This window comes from Cinclus cinclus, chromosome 16, assembly GCF_963662255.1.
Source record: "Cinclus cinclus chromosome 16, bCinCin1.1, whole genome shotgun sequence".
Lineage (NCBI taxonomy): Eukaryota > Metazoa > Chordata > Aves > Passeriformes > Cinclidae > Cinclus > Cinclus cinclus.
Window position 1 is genome coordinate 7,412,634 of NC_085061.1, and position 20,382 is coordinate 7,433,015.

General features: G+C 41.6%; 2 protein-coding genes across 2 annotated transcripts; one reads left to right on the plus strand and one right to left on the minus strand.

Annotated features, from left to right (window-relative positions):
- Positions 1-36: 36 nt before the first annotated feature.
- CRYM (crystallin mu) lies at positions 37-7,969 on the plus strand. Its single transcript, XM_062503698.1, has 8 exons — positions 37-209; positions 384-534; positions 1,543-1,605; positions 3,639-3,740; positions 4,549-4,732; positions 6,173-6,294; positions 7,155-7,239; positions 7,905-7,969. The coding sequence occupies exons 1-8, from the start codon at positions 37-39 to the stop codon at positions 7,967-7,969; spliced, it is 945 nt and encodes a 314-aa protein (XP_062359682.1).
- A 4,774-nt stretch (positions 7,970-12,743) lies between these two features.
- ANKS4B (ankyrin repeat and sterile alpha motif domain containing 4B) lies at positions 12,744-17,252 on the minus strand. Its single transcript, XM_062503756.1, has 2 exons — positions 17,089-17,252; positions 12,744-13,815 (listed from the first exon to the last, which is right to left on the minus strand). Exons 1-2 carry the CDS (start codon positions 17,250-17,252, stop codon positions 12,744-12,746), a joined length of 1,236 nt encoding a protein of 411 aa, XP_062359740.1.
- Between the last annotated feature and the right edge of the window lie 3,130 nt (positions 17,253-20,382).

Here is a 20,382-nt window from a genome sequence, read left to right on the forward strand (position 1 = left end):
TCTGTCTTCTCCTGTCCCGTCCGCCCGGCTGTCGCCATGGGCTCGACTCCTCCCGTGTTCATCGGCGCCGAGGAGGTGGAGAAGCACCTGCACCGTGCCAGCCTCCTGCTGCCGGCGCTGGAGGCCGCCCTGGCCAACTTCTCGGCGGGCGCGGCGGGCGGGGTGGTGCAGCCCGTGCGCACCGTGCTGCCCGTGCCCCGCCACGGCGGGTGAGGGCACGGCGGGGACAGCGGCGGGCAAGGGGCCGGGTGGGCGGACTCGGAGCGTCAGAAAAGGCTCTTGGTACCGAGTTACCGATTAACCGGCCGTAGCGGCGTGACGGTCTCTGGCCGTGGGCTCCCGTGGTAACTGTGCGTGAGTAACGCCGGTAATTCTCCCCCGAGGTACCTCGGAGTCATGCCCGCGTACAGTGCTGCGGACGATGCGCTGACAACCAAGTTGGTGACTTTCTATGAGCACCTGAAGGACTCCTCTGTGCCTTCTCACCAAGCGACTGTCCTCCTGTTTGACCCCAGCAATGGTACTTTGAAAGCTGTAAGTTTCGTGTGTCCTGCATTCTCTGTTCATGCTGTCAGTTCTCACTTCTGTTTCTTGGAAGCTGGAGCTGGTGTAAATTGGCCTGAGTTTACCAACAGGATTTGGCCCAAAGCTGTCTGTCTTTTGTTTCTGTTAAACTGAATTCCAAGTGCTATTTACTGCTGCTTGTGATTTGAATCTGACAGCTCAGAGTGTACTTGGAAGAGAGAAATGATTAGGAGAAGTTTATGTTGCATTTTAAAGCAAAGATACCCCCTACCTTTCTGGATGAAGAATGGATCTTGAGCCATCTTAAGTCTCAAGTTGAAAGGTTTACAATTTGCATTGCAGGGAATAGTATTCAGAGTCTGATTACTTTTTCTTTCTTTAACGAATTTAAGAAATCTTTAAGAATAGTGATGATTTGCATTGTACTCTAGTAATATTTATTTATTAAAGGGACAAAACTGGTCAAGAAAACTTATCTTGGGTGGTTCTACCAAGCATCTTGGGGTTTTGGCCCCATAATTAGTATGTATGTAGTAGCTAGTGGACATTGAGGCGGGAGTGTCCCATGTGGGAGACACATTTGAGGAATTCCATGGTTCCTTGTCACCCCTCTGTACAGACCAGGACAGTGCAGACTGGGAAAACGCTGCTGGCTTGCACTGATCCCTGGTCTTCCTGGAGAGCAGAGTATTGGAGTCATATCCATGTATTCCCTGTGCTGGAGACCCAGGGAAGTGCAGTACATCAGGAGCTGGGTGAGTTAGAGCTGGCTCTTTTCTGACCATTTTCACTCCTTTTGTGCTGATGGAATGGTATGGAAGAAGTGGAATAAACAGAGACTCTGCCTAGTTTAAACGTCACTTTATATGGTTTGTGGTTGCTATGATAATAGTTGCCAACTTTTACATGAGTATATATTTTATATCTATAATACCACATCATTCACTAATTGGATGAAAATGTTTGGTATTTATTAATTTTTTATTGTTCATTTCAGTCTGCTTGAATTTTTTAAAGGTCCTGGATGGAAGTGTCATTACAGCAAAACGAACAGCTGCAGTTTCTGCCATTGCTACCAAGGTGTGTCTTCTGTTCTCTAAGTGGGGCTTGGAGTTATAAAATAATTAGAAGGAATGACGCAAATGACTTTTCATCCAATACAGCTTTCAGTTAGATTTATTGTAATGTATGCACTTTCAGGAAAAACTTAAACTCCCTGTTTTGAGTCAATTGTGTTTGCCTTTAACACTTTGTGATTGGAGAAGGAACATGAGCTACGTTTTTGTGGCTTCTACTGCACCCTCTTCTAGAAATTTACTGAGCTGTCTTTCAATGTATTTCCTTTCTTTTGTGTTTGTGTTAACATGCCTCTTTATGGCTTTGGGTGTTGTAGCTGTGGTGATACACTGAATTTTATTTAGATAGATGCCTTCTACTGTCAGGACAGGACAGGTGGGTTGCACTGGACCTGTAAAAAGAGGGGAAAAGCACATTTCCATTTCTCTTGAGATAGATGATGCCCAGTATAGATGGACTAGTTGTCCAGAGCTGTCTGTCTGTCAGTGTCTCTGTTGTCACTGGAAGGTGTCCTGATGACTGTCCCTGACCATGGCCATAAACTTCAGTGTCTAAAAGCAGGTGAGGTGTATCTGCCTGTGTTGCTTTGGGTTACTTCAATTTCAGTTGGAAATTGTTGTGTTGGAATTCTTTTTTAAAAGCTGTTTTTGGCTGGGCTGCTAACAGCAGGAACAGAACAAGTGCCTATGCATTGCATAGCAGGGATTTAGCCTTCACCTCAAAGGCTGAGGCAATAAGAAGAGGGCCAGAGCTGAAAAATACTGTTGTTTGTCACTCCTCAGCTTTGCATCAAAATGAAGGCTGATCTCACCATTTTGTTAGGGGCAGTTTTTTTGCCAGGGTGACTCCATTGCAATGGACCTACACTGGCATAAAACTGAGTGAAGGACCTGTCCCCAAGAGCTTCTCCTGAACCAAAGGACAGAATGATTACAATGAACTCCTTGGACAGGAGGTTACAGGACCTCATTCATTTTGGCCATTCTGTATTTGGTCAGTTTTGATGGTTTTTATGCAGTCCATGCTGGCTTCAAAGGAACTTGGCTGCTGAAGGTACTTCAAGATCAAATCATTCATTGTGTTCTATTGTTTTGGAAATTTTCAGGAGTGTTTGAGTTTAGCTCATATTTGTCATCTTGTCTTCTTTATGGCATTTGCTTTTCAAAGATCCATGCTTTTATGCAAAGGACCTTTGAAATCAGTGCTTTGCAGTCTTTAAAAGGCACATTAAAACAAATTCTTACTACTGAAAAATGGGATCAATTAGATTTTTTTTCCGTTTGTTTGCAGCAGCTTGAGAGCCTAGACAATTCTAAAGCTTTTTAGGCAGGAATGAGTGGCCATAAACAAGACACAAGGGTAGGTTAGGGCTGGACTCCAGCAGCTCTGTCCTCTCCTTTGCCAAATACTGGTGAATCACAGACAAGAACTAAGCCCGAAAAAAAAAAAAACAACAAAAAAAGGAAAAGCAATTGTAGAACTGAATTTTATTTGTTCTTCAGAACCATCCCTACTTTTACTATGTCTTTGTATTATGGCTCTTACAATGCCAAGATGTGCTTGTGGTGTGATTTGTGCCTTCAATGAATTAAGAGGTTGATTAGTGTGGGGCTGTCAGGACCAGTTTACTTGTGCAGCTGCAGCTCTCAGTACTGATGGTTTTTGGGATTCTGAGCCCTGCTTTCAGCCAGTGCAGAGCATCAGCACTGTGATTTTACAATCAGTCACAGGAGTGTGTCAACTTTGGAGTGTGCTGAGGCCCTGAAACTTGCTGTTCATGCTGTTGCATCTTAAATCTGAATTTCAAGTCAGACAAATCAACACTGATGTGCTTTGGTGCCACTGATGCTTGTTTTTGCATTTAAAAAAAGCCCAATATATACAGTGATTATTGAATATTTATGTACTTTTTTGTTATTTGCAAGGACTAAGAATACTGCTTTCTTTTGTAATATCTTTATATATATTTGTAATACCTGTTAATATACTGTCCTTACATATTCTCTTTTGTTTTTTTTATTTCTGATACTGTTCAGTTGTTAATGCCAGCTTTTGCAGAAGTGCTGTGCATTTTGGGAGCTGGTGTTCAAGCATACAGCCACTATGATATCTTCACAGAACTGTTCACATTTAAAGAGGTAACACACACATCTTAAGAGGATACATTTATTTTTCTCTATTATGTTGCAGGATTCATTATTAAAAAAGTACAGCCAGTGAAGTTGTATCAGGTCCTGTTCCCCAGAGCAGCCCTCACAGTGCTGTGCTCTGGCAGCTCAAAGGGTCTGATAACACCCCAGTGTTTTGGCTACTTTTGAGCAGTGCTCACACAACATCAAGGCTATTTCTCCAACATTTGTTTCTGTTCTGTTAAACTACGTTTATCTTGACCCACAAATTTTTCCATCTTATTTTCTCTTCCCTTTCCCTGTGCTGCTGGAGAGGGGAGTGATGAAAGAGTTTTGTGGACACTTGGTATTCAGCCATGGTCAATCCACCAAAAAAGTTGAGGTTAATCATAGTTTGGTTCTGTTTCTACAGAATCCAAGAAAAGTCAGAGCAGCAAGAATTTCTTGCTCAAATGTTAGTATTTAAAAAGAAAAAAGATTGGAATCATAGTTGTTTCAGATAGCTTTTTGTCTGAGAAGATGCAATACTTGGATAAGCTTTTTGTGACTTTCCCTTAAATGTATTTTTCAGAAATATTTGCATTTTATAAGAACAGCTCTACAAGGATAAAACAGGCATTCAGATGTAGCTGAACACTCATGAAATTTACTCACTTGTATCATAAGAACATTAAAGGGGAAAAAAGCCTGCAACCCTTAGGAAACTTCTAACTATCTACTGAAAACTTAAATCACGTGTTCTGTTTCAACAAGAAGAAATTCTCCAAGTTGATTTGTCTTTGTTTTGTTTTGTTTTTCCTTGTTTTTCTCCCCGAAGGTCAGGATATGGAACCGCAGCAAGGAGAAGGCAGTGAAATTTGCCGGTTCTGTGGGCGGTCCCGTGCGGGTCTGCTCCTCTGCCCAGGAGGCTGTGACAGGGGCTGATGTGATCGTGACAGTCACTATGGCAACAGCTCCCATCTTATTCGGGGACTGGGTGAAGCCAGGTGCCCACATCAATGGTATGTTCTGTTCCCATTGTGTGCAGCAGGTGTTTATCAGCACATGGTTTGGCATCACCATCTGTTGAAAAGCAGTTCTCTGTGCTTCATGGAATCTTTGCATTTTGACTTTCCCCCTTTAGTGAGGACCACTTTTCCTGGAGCCAGAATGCCTGCATAGTCCAGGACTTTTGCTGGAGCATGGGATTTGCTCTTTTCTCATATGCTCGTTTAGTGGTGCATCATCTTTGCCCTCATGTTGTCATTATTCTCACCTTGCTCTGCATTTAAATAACCCACACAAATGTTCTTTCCTAGGTAGTTACTGCTCACTGTATATTGTTCTGGTGGCATCATCTTTTCTTTCACCAATTTTGAGATCTTCTCTATGTATTTCTTTTGAGGCGGATCACACCAATTTACTTTTTTGCTTGAGTTATGAAGATGCAATAACTGAATTAAGAACATCATAATGTAACCTCTAATTATAGTGAGGTTTGGAGGAGTGCTTTTTTTGTTGCCCGCCTTGTAATGATGTTGCCACACTATTGTTTGGAGTCTCTGGACGTGCCCCTGTTTGTTTATTTTTATTAACTGTGGGCCTTGTTCAGATGACCTTGTGCACTTTCCAGATAGCATGGTAATAAGACAAAAACAAGTTCTCAAAGGGAATAATTTAAAGAAAGGTCCCACATTCCAGCAGCATCCTACCAATTTTTCAAACTCGATTTAGTCCTTTGTCATTGAAAGTTGTTGTCTGTGTTGTGTCATGGCATGGAAGCCAGAAATGCAACAAAATCAATTAAGGTGCACAGTCACTGAGATGACACAGACACAAAGACCTCTCTTCCTTCCTCGCTTTTTTTTACCCTTCATTGGGTCATTTGTACTGTTTGAAGAGACATTTGAGCAACAGATGCAAATTTAGAAAACTCAAGTTTATTGTTCCTTAACAATTGGACATGTAAAAAAAAAAATCTGAACACAATATAACTGGGTAGTCTTACTTTTTTGTTGGGTTTCTTGTTTGCTTGGTTTTTTTAGCCCATAACAAGTTGATAATGATCTTGGTGCTGTGTATAAAAAATTAAGCTCTGTGATTTGTTTTCAGTCTCTCTGGGTAAGTGATAATCTAATAAAGGTGTGTAAAATTCATTTGGTAATGATCTGATGAAAACAAGGGTATAAGAGATAACAGACGAAGGGAGAGGACTTTTTTTTGCCTCATCTGCTCAGACTTTTCTGACAAGGATATTTTACTGACATATGAAATCTTGATATTTTTTTTTTGTTGTTGTTGTTGTCCTATCACTCAGTATTTCTCCAAGGCTAACACTGGATTTTTTGTACATTACATTTCCATAATAGCATTTATTTTGCTTCACACATGTCTTTTGAACAAAATGTGATTTGAATTTGTTTTAAACATTGCTCCCAAGTTCATCAGTTTTGTTGCTTTAGCTGTTGGAGCAAGCAGACCAGACTGGAGAGAATTGGATGATGAGTTGATGAAGAATTCAGTTCTGTTTGTGGATTCCAGAGATGCTGCTCTTACAGAATCAGGAGATGTTATTTTATCAGGGGTAAGACTTCCTGAAACAATGGGCTTTATTTTTGTGGCAGTTGGCTTGCATTTGAAATGAGTTGGTAATGATGATGTCCTGCACTGAAACCTTTAGGGCATCAGATGTAATTGTTAACATTTTCCAGGCAGGGGTTGAAAGATAGACTGGTTTCAAACTGCGACTGCTCTGTCTGTGACCAAACCAAGCAACCTCTGTATCTACCATTATCTGACACCATATTCCAGTAGCATGTTTTCAACATTGGCTTTTGATGATAACAATGTATTGCTGCTGAAAGACCTACATTTTCTGCAGTGTTTGGTTATCGTAAATATTCTTCAAATCTGTTATTAAAACCTGGAATTTTCCTCCCATGAGATTTCAGTGTGATTGACACTGAATGGACAAGCCCAAAGAATGGACCACACAAGCCAAGCAGACAATGATCTGCACAGATTTGCCAGCAGGGACTCTTTGAGGTTCAGTGGAGGTTTCTTTTCCTCTTTTAATGTGTCTGCAGAATAAATATGATTTACAATTTTGAGGTTTAACATAAGAGCCACAGATATGGTAATGTGTGTGGAATCCCATGTGTTTTGTTGGACAAATAACAAGCTATCCACTGTAAAAAAACTTACTGGCTGAGGAAAGTCTGCCAGCTGTTTTTCTTTGAAAACCATTCTGCTCATCTGATTTCTGTCCAGTTTCTATGTAATTTGTCTGAATGTTGATCTGCTTCACCATGGAAAGTAATCAGTTTTGGGATGAAGCACTGGAGGAGTTCTTTCTTTTGAAGTCACTCAGAAGAAAAGGGTTTTTTTCCTCTTAATGTATGTATGGGTATTATGATTTTGTATAAATATGTATTTTTTTCACAGGCGGAGATTTTTGCTGAGCTGGGGGAGGTATTGAAGGGTACAAAACCAGCCCTGCCTGAGAAAACTACAGTGTTTAAATCATTGGGTAAGAACAGCCCCTCCAGTGTCCAAGTCTGACAGAAAACAATGCCTTGTTCTTTATTAGGTCCCCCATGCGTGGGAAAGCTGCTGATCATCTTCAGAACCGCTGTGGCAATGCACTGTCCACAAGAAAGTAGACTGTGATTTGCATTTTCCCTTTTTATTTCCCTTCTTATTTATCTAGCAGGATTGATGTAATGAAAAATGATAGGAAAGCAGGCAAACAATAGAAGTCCATTTTCCATTTCACAGTTGTTCAAGACATGACTGCAGCATTTATTAATAGAGCTCCAGCCCGACTGCCCCGCTGTTCCACCCGTGGGGTCTGTCTGACCTGAGACAATGTGACAGTGTCCTGTGGGGCTGGGGTTTGGGGAAGGGTGGCACTGGGGATGAATTACCATGCTCTGAGCTACATGACATCTCCAAAAGGGCCCAGTTGTGATATGAACGCTGAGAATTAGATTCCTACTGTTACATTAACTTCTTACACACAACACCAACGTGATGGCTATGGACTTTGAATGTAACACTGTAGGTGTTTGGGATGGGAAATAACTCCTGTTCCTTTACAGTTAGATAATGTCTTGGGTCTTCCTGTTCTCTTCTGAAACAAAATTATTTGTATAGTTGACTAACTGTTTAAAGGTAACTTCAATTCTTTTTCAGGGATGGCAGTTGAAGACACGGTAGCAGCAAAATTTGTTTATGATGCATGGTCAGCTGGTAACTAAAGAGAGAAGTCTACAATGCCAGTGAGGCCAAGAAAATAATTTGCACTTAGTTTCCTTGAATCCTGTGTTAACAAGAAAGACACCAGTCCTGGCTGAATGTGGCCCTTCTAGAACATTCAAGAAGGAAAAGTAAAATTTCAGCAATAGTCTAATTTCTAAAGTCTTTTAATTTCAAGTATTTAGATACTTGCAGTATTGCTTATAGATGTCTCTTTTGTAACAGCAAGTATTAGATGTTTGCAGTGATACTAACAAGGGTATCTTCACATATTTTGGTGTCATTCTGGAATCAATGGCTTTCCTCCCTAATTATTTGTGTAGCAGAAGCCTGTGTGTAGATTTTATGTTTTTTAGAGGGATAATTCGTTCTGGTGTAAAATACATCAGTTTGTAGAATGGACTCTGGCATCATATTTACCTGTGATGGTACTTTAAAAGCAACTATGGGTTTCAGTGCTCCAGTGACAGTGACCTTGTCTTCAGCCTCTTAGGTACATTCTTAGTCCACCTCTAAGTCCTGGACACACCTTCCCTTCCAGTTCACACTGGAAGTCACAATTTTTTTCACCCCTTGCAAAATCCACCTTCCTTTGCCCTTGGACTCAGTGGTTTTTCACTTAAGAGCACAGTTCTGAGAGGGGGTTTGTGTAAACAACCATACCTCCTTACAGTTAGGTTTCTGCTTAGTACCTCCTTAGTACATGCCTCACTGGCATATTGCCATTTTCATATTGCAAGGAGTCGTACAGAATGTGAGAACTAATGTGTTTTGAGTTTACTTTTATCTGTATTCTGTAGGGAGATTTTGCTGTTGATCTGTGGTGCCTCTAAATTGTTTTTCTAAACTTCTTGAAGGCTGAAACCACACAAGCTGGTTTTAAGTATACAGGCAAATATTTTCAGTTTGGCTGTACCATGCTTCAATTGCTAATTGTTCTATTATCACAGATATTAGTTGGGACAGGAATCTTCATGGTCCTTTCCTGGCAGAGGAACCCAGTGACATAAGGAAAAGTTCCAGTTTTGTGCTCTTATGCAACTGTCTTGCAAAAGAGTGAGCATCTGCTGAAAAACAGCTATTGCCCTGGAAACAAATTCCTGTCTCAGGCTCACAAGTTATGCCTTGTGAAATTTTATTTCCATTCACATATTATTTCATGCAGGCTATTAAGTGTTTCTTCATGCCGTGGACAGGGCATTTTGTAACATGCCAGTAGAATAGAGCAGAGCAACAGGAAGGAGGGTCAGGAGCAGATGGCATTAAAGCCCTGGAGGGTGCATAGTTAAGTGTAGAAGAGGTTAATGAGTACAGTGCAGGTATGATGTAAGTAGTGCTCCCAGTTATAAGCCTGGTGTATGCTAGTTGGAAAATGTACTAACTGGTGGAGGTAGCATGGAAAGGTACCAGACCACTAATAGGGCTGAAGATGTTTCATGTGGGTCCAAACTGAACTCCACTGATCTTCTTTATTCCATCAGAAAGAGCTGCAGAAATTTTTCTGTGAGCTTTTGCATTTTAGTTGTAGCAAAATTACTCTTCTGTTTTTACATGTCTTGTTTCTTCTGAACGCTTCAGAAATGACAGAGAAATTTATGTGTTGACTTGGTTTGCTACTTCAGTCGTGTATAGCTACACTAACCTGAGGTAAACATGAAAGCAGATGATGCTCTCATTATTCAAGAACTCCATGGAAACTTGCAATTAATAATTATGACAGTATTATCCCAGTTCTGTGCCAGTGATATACCAGATTTGTATTTTGAAGTGAGATGTAGTGTTTGGAAAGAAGACAAGTCCAGTTTATTTTCACATGTACTCCCCTACAGAATATGCACTTTAAAAAATAAATGGAGCCAGTCCAAAGACCTGGTTCTGTAAACATTGTTCTCAGCTTCATTGGCAGTGGGAGATTTTGGGAGCCTGGCTTCAGTGTTGTACCTCTGATGTCATGGAGAGGATTTTGTTCAGTTAGGATGGGAATTGTTTGGATGCTGGCTTTAGATTTTCTGACGGGAAATAATAGCATCAGTTTCTGTGTTTCCTTCTCAAAAATTAGTGGATCATGAAATTGTGTAACTCACATTTATAATAAAATAGCTTTTCTTTGACTTTCATTTTGTTGTCTATTTCTTTTCTGGTTTCTGAAGACAAAGTATTCAAGTTGTTGCAGTGACTACTCTCTCAGTAAATGTGATCACTGAACGTAAATGGAAGAAATAGGGAGTTTTCTATCACCTCTGTGATACCCAGTTTTGCAGTTGTCCCATGCTGCACATTTTCTTAATGTCTGTCCAGTGCAGAGTATTAAATCCTTAAGGAAGGAGAGCCTTGTACTTGGCAGGGCTGTGCCCCTGTGAGATTGCCTGGTTTTATGATTTGGGTTTGGGTTCTGCTCTAGGATTGCACATGAACTGAACTGAGCTTTACAAATATTCCTAAGGAGTCACAGCCAGGATTCCAGTGTTTCCAAACTCCAAAGCAAACAAAGAGGTTGGTAAAAAAAAAAAATAAAATTTCAAAGCACATGAGTGGAAAAAAACCTTAAATGTGAGTTTTCCTTTCTATTAATTTTTTCCACAAGGCTGCATTATACTATCCCATAAGAAAAGGGATAGCACTATTGCGCTTCCTTTTTTTTAATTAAAAATTGATTCAGTTGCCTAAAAGTAAGTATCATTGGGGTGCACTGGGGCTTCTTAGTCTCTTGATGCAGTTTCTGGAGTACTAGGGACTCCTACAGGCCTGGTGCTGTTCCTTTTAGCTCCCCAGTCTCTACTAATACCTGAGGAGGTGCCTGAACACTGATGATGCCTGTGACAACTGAGTTATGTGCAGGTGGTCTCTGCTGCTCTCTCTGGCTCTCAGAGGCTGCAGATGAGTCAGCAGAGACAAATTTCCAGCGCCATTTGATTCCTGACTCCACCTGCAGTGCCTTCTCCTCTACCTACATGTCCCTCCCATCCGTGACAGGCTTAAGAGTTTTTGAAAGCATTTCCTGGACAGCTGAATCAAACCTGCTTATTTAAAATCTGTCCTGAAAAAGGTGCATAGTGGTCAGCACTCGGCAGCAGAGAGGAGTCACTGGAGCAGCACAGACCTTGTGTCAGCCCTGTGTGCTGGGGCTGTTGAATTCAGCTGCTGCAGGGGGGATGAGGCTGGGCTGGCCTCAGCAGGAATGGGAAGCATCTGCATCTCCAGCATAGGGAAGGGGGATTGAAAATCTAACTATCATATAGCTTCAACCATGAAAGAATAATTGGTACCTTCTTGCTTTGTCAAACGTTTGGGAGTTTCTTAGCCAAAATGAAAACAGCCAGACAGTGGGGGAAGGTGTCTGGATTACTGTGGTGAGCACAGCACTCATGGAAGGTTGCACAGAACAGGACTTTGGATGTGATTGCTTAATATAAGAACATATCAACCTACTGTGTACAGGAATCCAAGCAGGGAAGAATGCAGTATAAAGTCCACCCAAGAAAAGATACTATGATATAGAAATCACAGTCATGAGATGATATGGAAGGAAGAAATGTGAAAAAACAGATCATTAACCAGTATTAGTGTCCACAAATGCAGCATACCCCTAAAGAAAAAATCATAGCTGGCTAATGGAAAGCCATAAAAAGAGCTCTAAAGATATATGTTCTGCTAATAAATGTGCATCTAAAAATCACTGATTTTAGGTAGAGCATGGCTACTTCAAGAACTTTATTAGATTCACAAAACTCAAGAGGGGTGGTTAATTTATATCTGATAGTGCTGGCTTCCCAAGGGAACAGGGGAACCCTGCTGTGAATGCTTCCAGATAAGCTGTGAAGAGCAGGAGCTTCCACAGAAGCACAGCTCATTTTCTTTTTTTATTTTCACAAGCTGTGTCTGTGATACACAGCTCTCAGGCTAAGGCTGACAACAACCCACAGAAAATGGTGTGTGATATGAGTCCTCATTTCTGGGACTCTGCATGAAAAATGCAGCCTATAGGAACTGAACTCGGGCTATACCAAAATAGATCCAAAATTTTGAAAATTAAACCTCAGCTTCTTGTAGTTAAAAGTATTGCAGCCTTGATGACATTTAGGACATGATGGGCACTGGCAGTTGGATCCAGTCTAATGAGACAAGAAAGTAATATACAACTCACACTGAACATCTCTCGGGAAGATAATTCATGTATTTTTAAATTATTGTCAACACAGAAGTAAAAACTTTACTGACAAAAATATGAAATTTGCTGAAATTATTCTTATTTACATTAATTCAGAGGTGATTAGAGTCAATAAACCATAGCTAAAATCAAGATTCAGATTCCTTTTCTAATGTACCATCAGTACCAGGAAGAGTGGTTTTACTGATCTTACAGAAACAAATGGAGAAAACTGAAAGCTCTCAAGTTCGGAGAATGCTCTTTGCATTGTGGTTTGGAGAAGAAGGGAAGACCTTTATTAAGAAATGCAGTGGGCCTGGCATTCACTGTTATTTGAAATTATCTGGACCAAAAGAAATCCAATCCGCATAAACAGTTCAGGGAGAAAAAGCTTTTGGTTTTTTACCTTCACGGATTTGCTTTTTGGCAGAATATACTTTACTTAATATCCTGTTCACCACTACTACCTAGCCAGAGAGAAAAAGTTGTTATCCCTGCTGTACTTCATAAAGCAATTGATAACCTCTCTCCCTTTTGCTTTAGCAGACCTCTGAATAGAGTTACCCACTCTTTGGAGGGAGGGAAAGGTAATCAATCAGTGTGTAGGTTACAACAACAGCCATGATAATTTACAAGCAAGTATCTACAGTTTTTCCAGGGTTCTCAAGTGCCTGTTTTCTTTTATTCACAGCATTCAGGACTTTCTTTCTTGGCCCAAGCTCCATCTGAATGCTCTGTAGATCTTCATCAGAACACAGCATCAGGGCATCTAAATCAATTTTTTCCCTCATAAAGACTGGAAGGAACTCATCCAGCATCTGTGATGCCAGAAATACCTCAAGGGGTGTATTCTCTGCTTCCTCATCATCCCAAATGACTTCCTCTTTCCAAGGGACATCAGCACTGTTTTCAGCATCACCTTCCCTGCCATTCTCAGCATTTTCATATTGGAAGAGCTCACTAGCCATTGTAACTCTTATACCTTCTTTCTCAAAAGACACAGCTTCAGGATTTACCTCTGCAGCCAAATTCCTTCCAAACACAATCTTGCCAAGACCTGGCCGCTGAAAAATGGAGAGCTGACTGTCATTACCAGCAAGGTTTTTCTCTTCAAGGTCATTCAGTAATTCATCCTCCTCTTTCTCATCAAACAAATGCATCACACTTCTCCTACCCATATCATCCTCTTGGTAATTTCTTTGTGTTTCCTGCCTTCTTGTGCTGTTGGCTGTCTTTTTTGTCTTGAGTTTCATGGTATCTTTCAGGTTTTTGGTTAAAGTACTTGTGGTATTTGAAGCAAATAGACCGGGCAACTTGACCCTGGAGTGCGTTCCTCTGGAAGAATTCACTGTGCCAACCTTTTCTTTGATGTAATTCCGGTTCATTTCATATTGGTGTTTCTCTTGGCGCTTTTCACATTCCTTGATTTGTCTCTCGACGTTCCTCTGGGCCTGTGCCTTTTGCTTGGAGACCTTCTTAGGGTTCAGCAAGTTCTGCTCAGTGGCAGCTTTGTCCAGGATCTGGACACATTCCTTGCGGTCCCTATTGGCAGCTGCCTCCAGGGGAGTGTGCAGGTCGTTGTCCAGAGCAAAGATGTTGGCACCAAAGTTGACCAAAAAAGAGACACAGTGGATGTGACCATTGCAGGCAGCGTGGTGCAGGGGTGTGTTCCCCCAGATGTCACACTTGTCTGGATCACCCCTGGCAGGGAAAACAGCACACAGTGAGCTGGGCAACCCACACTGAGCCCTGCAGTGGCACCGGACAGACACTAAACGTGTTACTCTGCTCTGAGGAGAACAGCCCAGGGACAATGGCTCAGCTTGGCTGCAGTCACCAGAACAGGGCTGCACCCACTTACACAAGCCCTGAGCGTGGCTGTGTGTGTGGCATGAGCTCTGATTCCTGCCCTGTGAGTTACACGAGTTCACACGAGTCACGACTGTGACTGCATCTCCCCATAAGGGAGCCAGGGCATTTCCTTTCATCCCAGGTTTTGGCAACTAAAAGTGGGCTCAGGCTTTGACTTAGTCTCATTGGAATTACTGGCAAAACTGCCTCAAGAACATTTGCATGGAATATTTTAAAGTGCTCTTGGTGATTTGCTCCTTTTGCATGTCAATGTTAGAAAGTTTCCTCACTGGCTGCAGTGACACACATTTAATGAGCTCCTGCAGTAACTTTTAAGGTAGGTAATAAGTAAATGATCTGAAGTAAAGCCCTGGTTACCCATTTGTCTCCATTGCTATTAGTTTAAGCCCAGATAAATGCCATTGTTTTTCAACTCTTTTGTTCTCTGTAAGCTGCTTTTACTCATAATGGCTTGAAAAGCAGAAATTCATTTGAAAATAAAATGCCACATTTTTCAATTGAATTTAAAGCCAGTGAAAAGTACTGCTTGATTTTTAACTCTTCACACTGAACTGCTTGAATATTTAGATGCACATTTGGCAAGGTCAACCCTAGCAATGTTCAGAACAGAGCTTGTGTCCTCTTGTGACCAACCAACAAGGTGGTCACAGAAGCACAAAGTCTTTATTGACTTCAGAGCCAGGGATCAAATCTACAAGAATTTCTACTCTTGGGAGCGTTTCAAGCATTTCAATGACACAGAGGTTGGTGCCACAGTAGCTGTACTGTGAAAGCCATGGTACATCCTGCCACAAAATATCCTTCAGGCACTGATCTCTGTCTTTGGGACTCTGAAGTAAAGCACTACCAGGATTGTCGGGGGCCAGACCTGAGCACATCCTTCCTTCAGCTGAGCTGCCCCAGGCAGGAGCGAGATCAGGGGTCCGGCAGAGCCAACCGTGCCGGCCGTGGCAGCTCAGGCTTTGCCACAAGGAGGTGGCAGCTGAGGATCAAAGTTTCTCAACTCAAACATATGGAAACCATGTGCACATATTTCTGCTTTGGTGGCTGTGCCTTGGGGAGCTGCCTGGCTGCTGCTGAGCGTGCCGGGTTCCTGAATTCCCACATTAGCGAGCTGGCTGTGGTACCCTGAGCCTTGGGAGTGCTGGCTCATCCATCCCCCCCCAGCTCCCTTCTGAGCTGCTTGTGGTCTCTTTTCCCCGTGGAACCTGCCAGCCTTTGAGTCTCAAACAATTGACAAACTCGAGTGGCTGTTTCCCAGCTCAGTGGGATTTTGGACAAGGTTTGACATCTACTCTGGGTTCTCATACTCCTGCTTTCCCAAGGAAAAGGCTCACACAAAGGAGAGCAGAATCTGCTATTTGGTCTTGCCTTTATTCGTGTACCTGCGAGGCAAGCAGAGAAAATGTCTCCTGATGCCTGGGAAAACAAATTATTTCAAGATGAAAGGGGTTTATTGTTAGTATTGCTAACTTTCCAAGGGCCAAAGCTTGAGAGTCCTAAAATCTGCAACCACTCTAAAGAAAATTACCTCGGAACCTCTGTCAGGAAGCCCCTTCCTGGAAAGGATGAATTTGTTAAAAATTATTAAAATGCTTTCTCACAAGAAAACAGTAACTGACTGAAGAACAACTTAAAGATCTTCTAAACTTCAGCTTCTCCGCTAAAAAACAGTAAGAATGCAGCCATACCTCTGACACACATATCTTGCTGATTGTGTCAAGAATCTTAGATTAAAAGAGAGGTGAACACATATATATCTGAAGATTTTGAGGTGATACTATTCCAAAGCTGTCCTCTACCAAGAAAAAGACTTAGAAATACATTAAATAACAAATATACAGAAATTTTGATCTTTGTGTCATCTGCTGTGATTTCTGTCAGCTTATGTTGTAGGAGATACACTTTTCACTCAAATTTTGAAAAAAAAAAATTTTGCTACTTGTTCCTTATCTATTTCTGTCTTGCAGGTGTTCAGGGACAAACCTTATTGACAGGTATTTCCCGGGAGCTGTCTTAATTGCATAAGTTGAAAATCTGTCAATCTATTTTTGCTTCTCCTGAGGACACAGCAACAATTATGTAGTCCAAAGGTCTTTTTCATTGTGATACCACAGCCACACCTGAGCCCAATGAGCTATAAAGCAAAACTATGAAAGAAAAACATTTTTCAACTCCTTTTAAATAAAACTCAGATACATCCAAATAGTTATTCAGCTGCTCCCTGCAATCTGTTCACTCTTCTGCAAAGGAACATTTTATTAAGTGTAGCTCTACACCAGAGCAGATTTTCTTTTATTAAATGTTATTGCAGAATCACAGATTAAAAGGCAGGCTCTGAGCAAGAGAGTACTGATGGTGGAGAGGTAATTACCATTTCAATAAGACATTTTAACCATGTAAGACATTTAAATGATACAGACATTTTATTACTAGCAAATAAACCCACAGAAAACATTCCTTTATTTTTTTTTCTTTTTTCCTTTCCTTTTATGGTTTACAAGGGTCCTATCATAGCTTCTGAAGCAGTATTGTTGGTTTTTGCATGATGGTAGTTGTTTAAAAAGCAGAGAAATAACCATTTTAGATGTTACTAGCTCAAAGCTATCTGCTGTGACTCACCTCTGGACAGCATTAAATCTTCACAAGTGCCTATTAACTGCACTTTGGAAGAAAAAGGGAGATATTTCTTGCTGAAACTGTTTCAGATTAGGGATTTCTCTATAAATCCTGTCTCAAGATATCCTCAAAGGTTGTTAGCAACCTTCTCCAGTGAGGAAAGGAAAGGTCCCAGGGCCCTGCTCCTCGGAGCTGCTCTCTGCAGGCTCCACACACGAGGTGGTCCTGTGGATGCTGACGTGTTCTCACTGACAGACCACTCAAAGAACTCTCCAACTCCTGCCTGAGAACATAACGAAGAGCCTTCCTGCAGGCTCTGCACCTAAACCACTGCCACTAAGAGCCAATTCTTGGCAATGCATTGAAAGAAATTACTGTGATTTTCAGCCTTTTGGGCCTGAGGTCACAGGGGCATTAGAAACGAGGCGCAGTAATTGCAGTTTTGAGGTCCAGGCTTTAAGCAGTGGGGTCTGGATCACTTACCCCCTTCGGCAAATGACTTCCAGAGCCTCCAGGTACCCGTGGTAGGCTGCCAGGAGGGTGGGGGTCATCCCATCTTCATCAGAAGCATTGAGGTCTTTCTTAGTGGCCTCTTTCAGCAGGTCCACATTGCCATCAGTCGCTGCTTTGTGGTACCTGCTTGACATTTTCAGCAGCTTCTGGTTTCCCGAAGCAGCTCTGAGTGATATCCAGGCTGTACAGTCACTCTTCCATTACAGGGATAATTCATTAATGATTACAAGCTGAGACGTCCCTGTGAGGAGGGGAATGGGGAGGCAAAGTTCATCCTTGCAGGCTCTTTGTCTGGAGATCTGCATAGGTAACCAGGCTGTGGTGTGGTGAATGCTTTCGTTTCCTGGGAGGTGGCTCTGCCACGTACAGTTTGTTGCATAATTGACTACTTAGAGAGGGGATCCACTCACCTTCTCTGTGTCTTTGCCTGACTGTTCTGTGGGAATTGCAAAAGGACTTTGAGCTACAAAAAGAACTTCAGAAAAACCTTCAAAATGAATGTCAGCGTCACCAGGTCTCACCCCAAGTAATGAAGTATCCCTAAGTTTGATGGGACGAAATGGATGAGCAATCACCTTTAATGGTGAAGCCCTTTGTAACCCATCTTTTACTGGGATGCTGTATTTGAAAACAAGTCACTCCCCTGGCAAACCAGGCACTACCGTGGAACCATTTTGTGTACAAAGTCTGGAAATTATAAACAGGGTGATGTTTGGATAAAACCCCCAACAAATCTCCAAGTCACAGCTGGCAAAACCCTAGCTGTGTAAATTGCATTTCATCAGGAGATCTTCAGGAAACTGGGAAATATAAAACTCGTCTAACAGGTATTTTAATCTCTGTTTAGATGCAGAAAAAATTGTGCAGCATTTTCTCAGGATATCACAGGAAATTCCAGAAAAGGAAACATGATGGAACTGCACCTGCTGCCCCACCTGGGCACTGTGGTCCTTGCCTGGGAAGAGATGGGTTCATTCTCCACCACAATGACTTCTTGGTTCAGAAATAATTTCCCCTGATTTCAGTGGCATTAAGGGCTACCTCAACAAGCAGAAACTTATAGAACTAGACTAATTCTAACTCTAAGTTCAAAAGAATTACTAAGAGCAAGCCATATAAAAAGACAGTTTTCAAACAGCAGCTCAAAAGTTGGTAAGAGGCTACTGCAGCTTCCTGCACTGCTGTGAGTTCAGAGTTCTTCTGGCCACATTCACAAGAGCTGCCACATAAACATTACTTTTTGCCAAGCTGTTTTCTGTAACTCACTGAATTAACCTGGATCTCAGAGACTCTACCCTCAGCAATTAGCAGTGGGGTTTTGTTGCTTGTTGTGCCCCCATTAGAGAATCACAAACCAACTCCTTGCTCAGCCTTGGTGCAATCCCCAAATGGAATTCTGCCACCTCATTTACATCCCATAATTCTGCCCCTGTGACACACCAGAGACCTCTCAGAATGGGTTTTCTCTCCTCATTATTTTCTCAGGCAGGGATTGAAGAGCTCTTCAGGAATGAACTTGTACCAACCTTTTTCTTCCCATGAGGACAAGGAGAGTCAGTCGGGTCCTGTGACAGGTTTGAACCTTTGAATAAACAGCTCCAGGTCAGAGTAAAGCAGAGCCCTGGTTGTCCCTCGTGCCACCCCCAGGCACAGCTGCCCCTGATGCTGTCCTGCCACCTCAGGGCAGTCAGGATGGGCTGTGCCTCACCCAGGCTAACCTCCATCCCCACTTTAGAGGACAGTTTTACTGTCAGCCCTTTCTCAGCTTCCCTGCACTGCATTAATACTTTTCTAATAACAATGCAGCCATTTATTCTGTTTGCAATTTAACCAGCCTCAGCACGGAGCTAAATTTACAGCTACTAGAAAAACTAGCTGTTGCAGAACAAAGATAGCTAATACACACACACACACGTATATGTATAAGATTAGCCGTTTCTTAATGCCATTGAATTTTATTTCTTTTACTAGGCCTTTTTTCAGGGGTAAAATGATCACTATTCAAATGCTGCATATACCACCAGTGCCTGGTAGGAGACAGGAAACACACTCATAAACAGTGATTTGGTGGCAGAAGAGCCCTTTTAATTTTCAAGATCCTTGGTGTTTACTACAGAAGTACCTTAATTTGTTTTTTTCTTAATTAATCCAGCACAAAAAGTATTGATCTCAGAGTGATTTTTATCATTAACATCTGAAAATATTGATTTTAAACTTGCCCTGTATAATGTTAAGTGGGAAACTATTGTTACAAGTTTTAATTAGAGGCAAAGAAAAACCCATGTCAGTTGGGGAGAAGCTTCAGGACTTTGCAAGCTTTATTATTATTTCTGTCATAAAAGTGGGCATTACAAAAAAGAAAGAAAAAAGAAAAGACCAAACAAAATCTTCATCTGTTTCTAAACTCCTGGTACTTGTTCATCTTTGTCCCATTCAAAAACCTCAACTTGAAATGCAATAAATGATTCAACATCAAATGAGCTAAATTTCTCAGTCTGAATGGAGATTATTCTTTTGAGACTAAAGCTCAAAATTGTGAACTTTTTAAACTCCCTGGATAGTTAGAATGAAGCTTTTCTTTTTGTGTTTGAAAAGAACTTCAGAACCATTACATTTCCAATTGAAATGTCTTACCAGGCTCAAGAGAAACTCTGTTGTGATGCTACATGGTGTTGTAAACTAATGAATTATTTAACCAGCAGCTTTGATTTGTTATTGGATTTCACTGTGTGTATGGGTATTACTCTATTAATTTGAGAACTGTCTCAAATAATATATTGTCAGTTAAACAAAGTATTTAGATTGAAAGGCTGCTGCATCATCAGTTGCAGATAACTTGGAGCATGAATCTGCACAGTGATGTTGTTGTACCATTTGTTTTGCCTAAAGCATTATCCAGCACAACATTTCCTCATTGCAACTTTTATAAGCACCAAATGTGGTATGGTAAAGGCCATGCAAGGAGAGGCAAGTAAGTCTCTGCTTGCCTAATGAGATCTTTGGAACTAATGGGCTTAGAGAAGAATGAAATTAGTCACACTGGGTAATCCTGGCTACACAATTCAGAGATGGTGACAACATTTAAAATTACAATAAGAGCTTATTTCTTCACTTCTTAGGGAGGCAAAACTTCTGTGCCCCAGGACACATTGCTGCTGGATGTCCTCTTGAGCAGCCAGTTCCCACAGCCAGGCTGAGCCTGACCCACACCAGGCTGAGGGTCACCCATGCCAGGTTCCGTGTGACCCATGCCAGTGCTCCCTG

Bases quoted from the DNA above. Each gene is read 5' to 3' on its own strand.
- ANKS4B (XM_062503756.1), bottom strand. From the start codon at position 17,252: ATGTCAAGCAGGTACCACAAAGCAGCGACTGATGGCAATGTGGACCTG. The intron at 13,816-17,088 runs GTAAGTGATCCA...TTTCCCTGCCAG, and splicing joins GAAGTCATTTGCCGAAGGGG to GGGTGATCCAGACAAGTGTG.
- CRYM (XM_062503698.1), top strand. From the start codon at position 37: ATGGGCTCGACTCCTCCCGTGTTCATCGGCGCCGAGGAGGTGGAGAAG. The intron at 210-383 runs GTGAGGGCACGG...TTCTCCCCCGAG, and splicing joins CCCGTGCCCCGCCACGGCGG to GTACCTCGGAGTCATGCCCG. The intron at 3,741-4,548 runs GTAACACACACA...TTCTCCCCGAAG, and splicing joins AACTGTTCACATTTAAAGAG to GTCAGGATATGGAACCGCAG.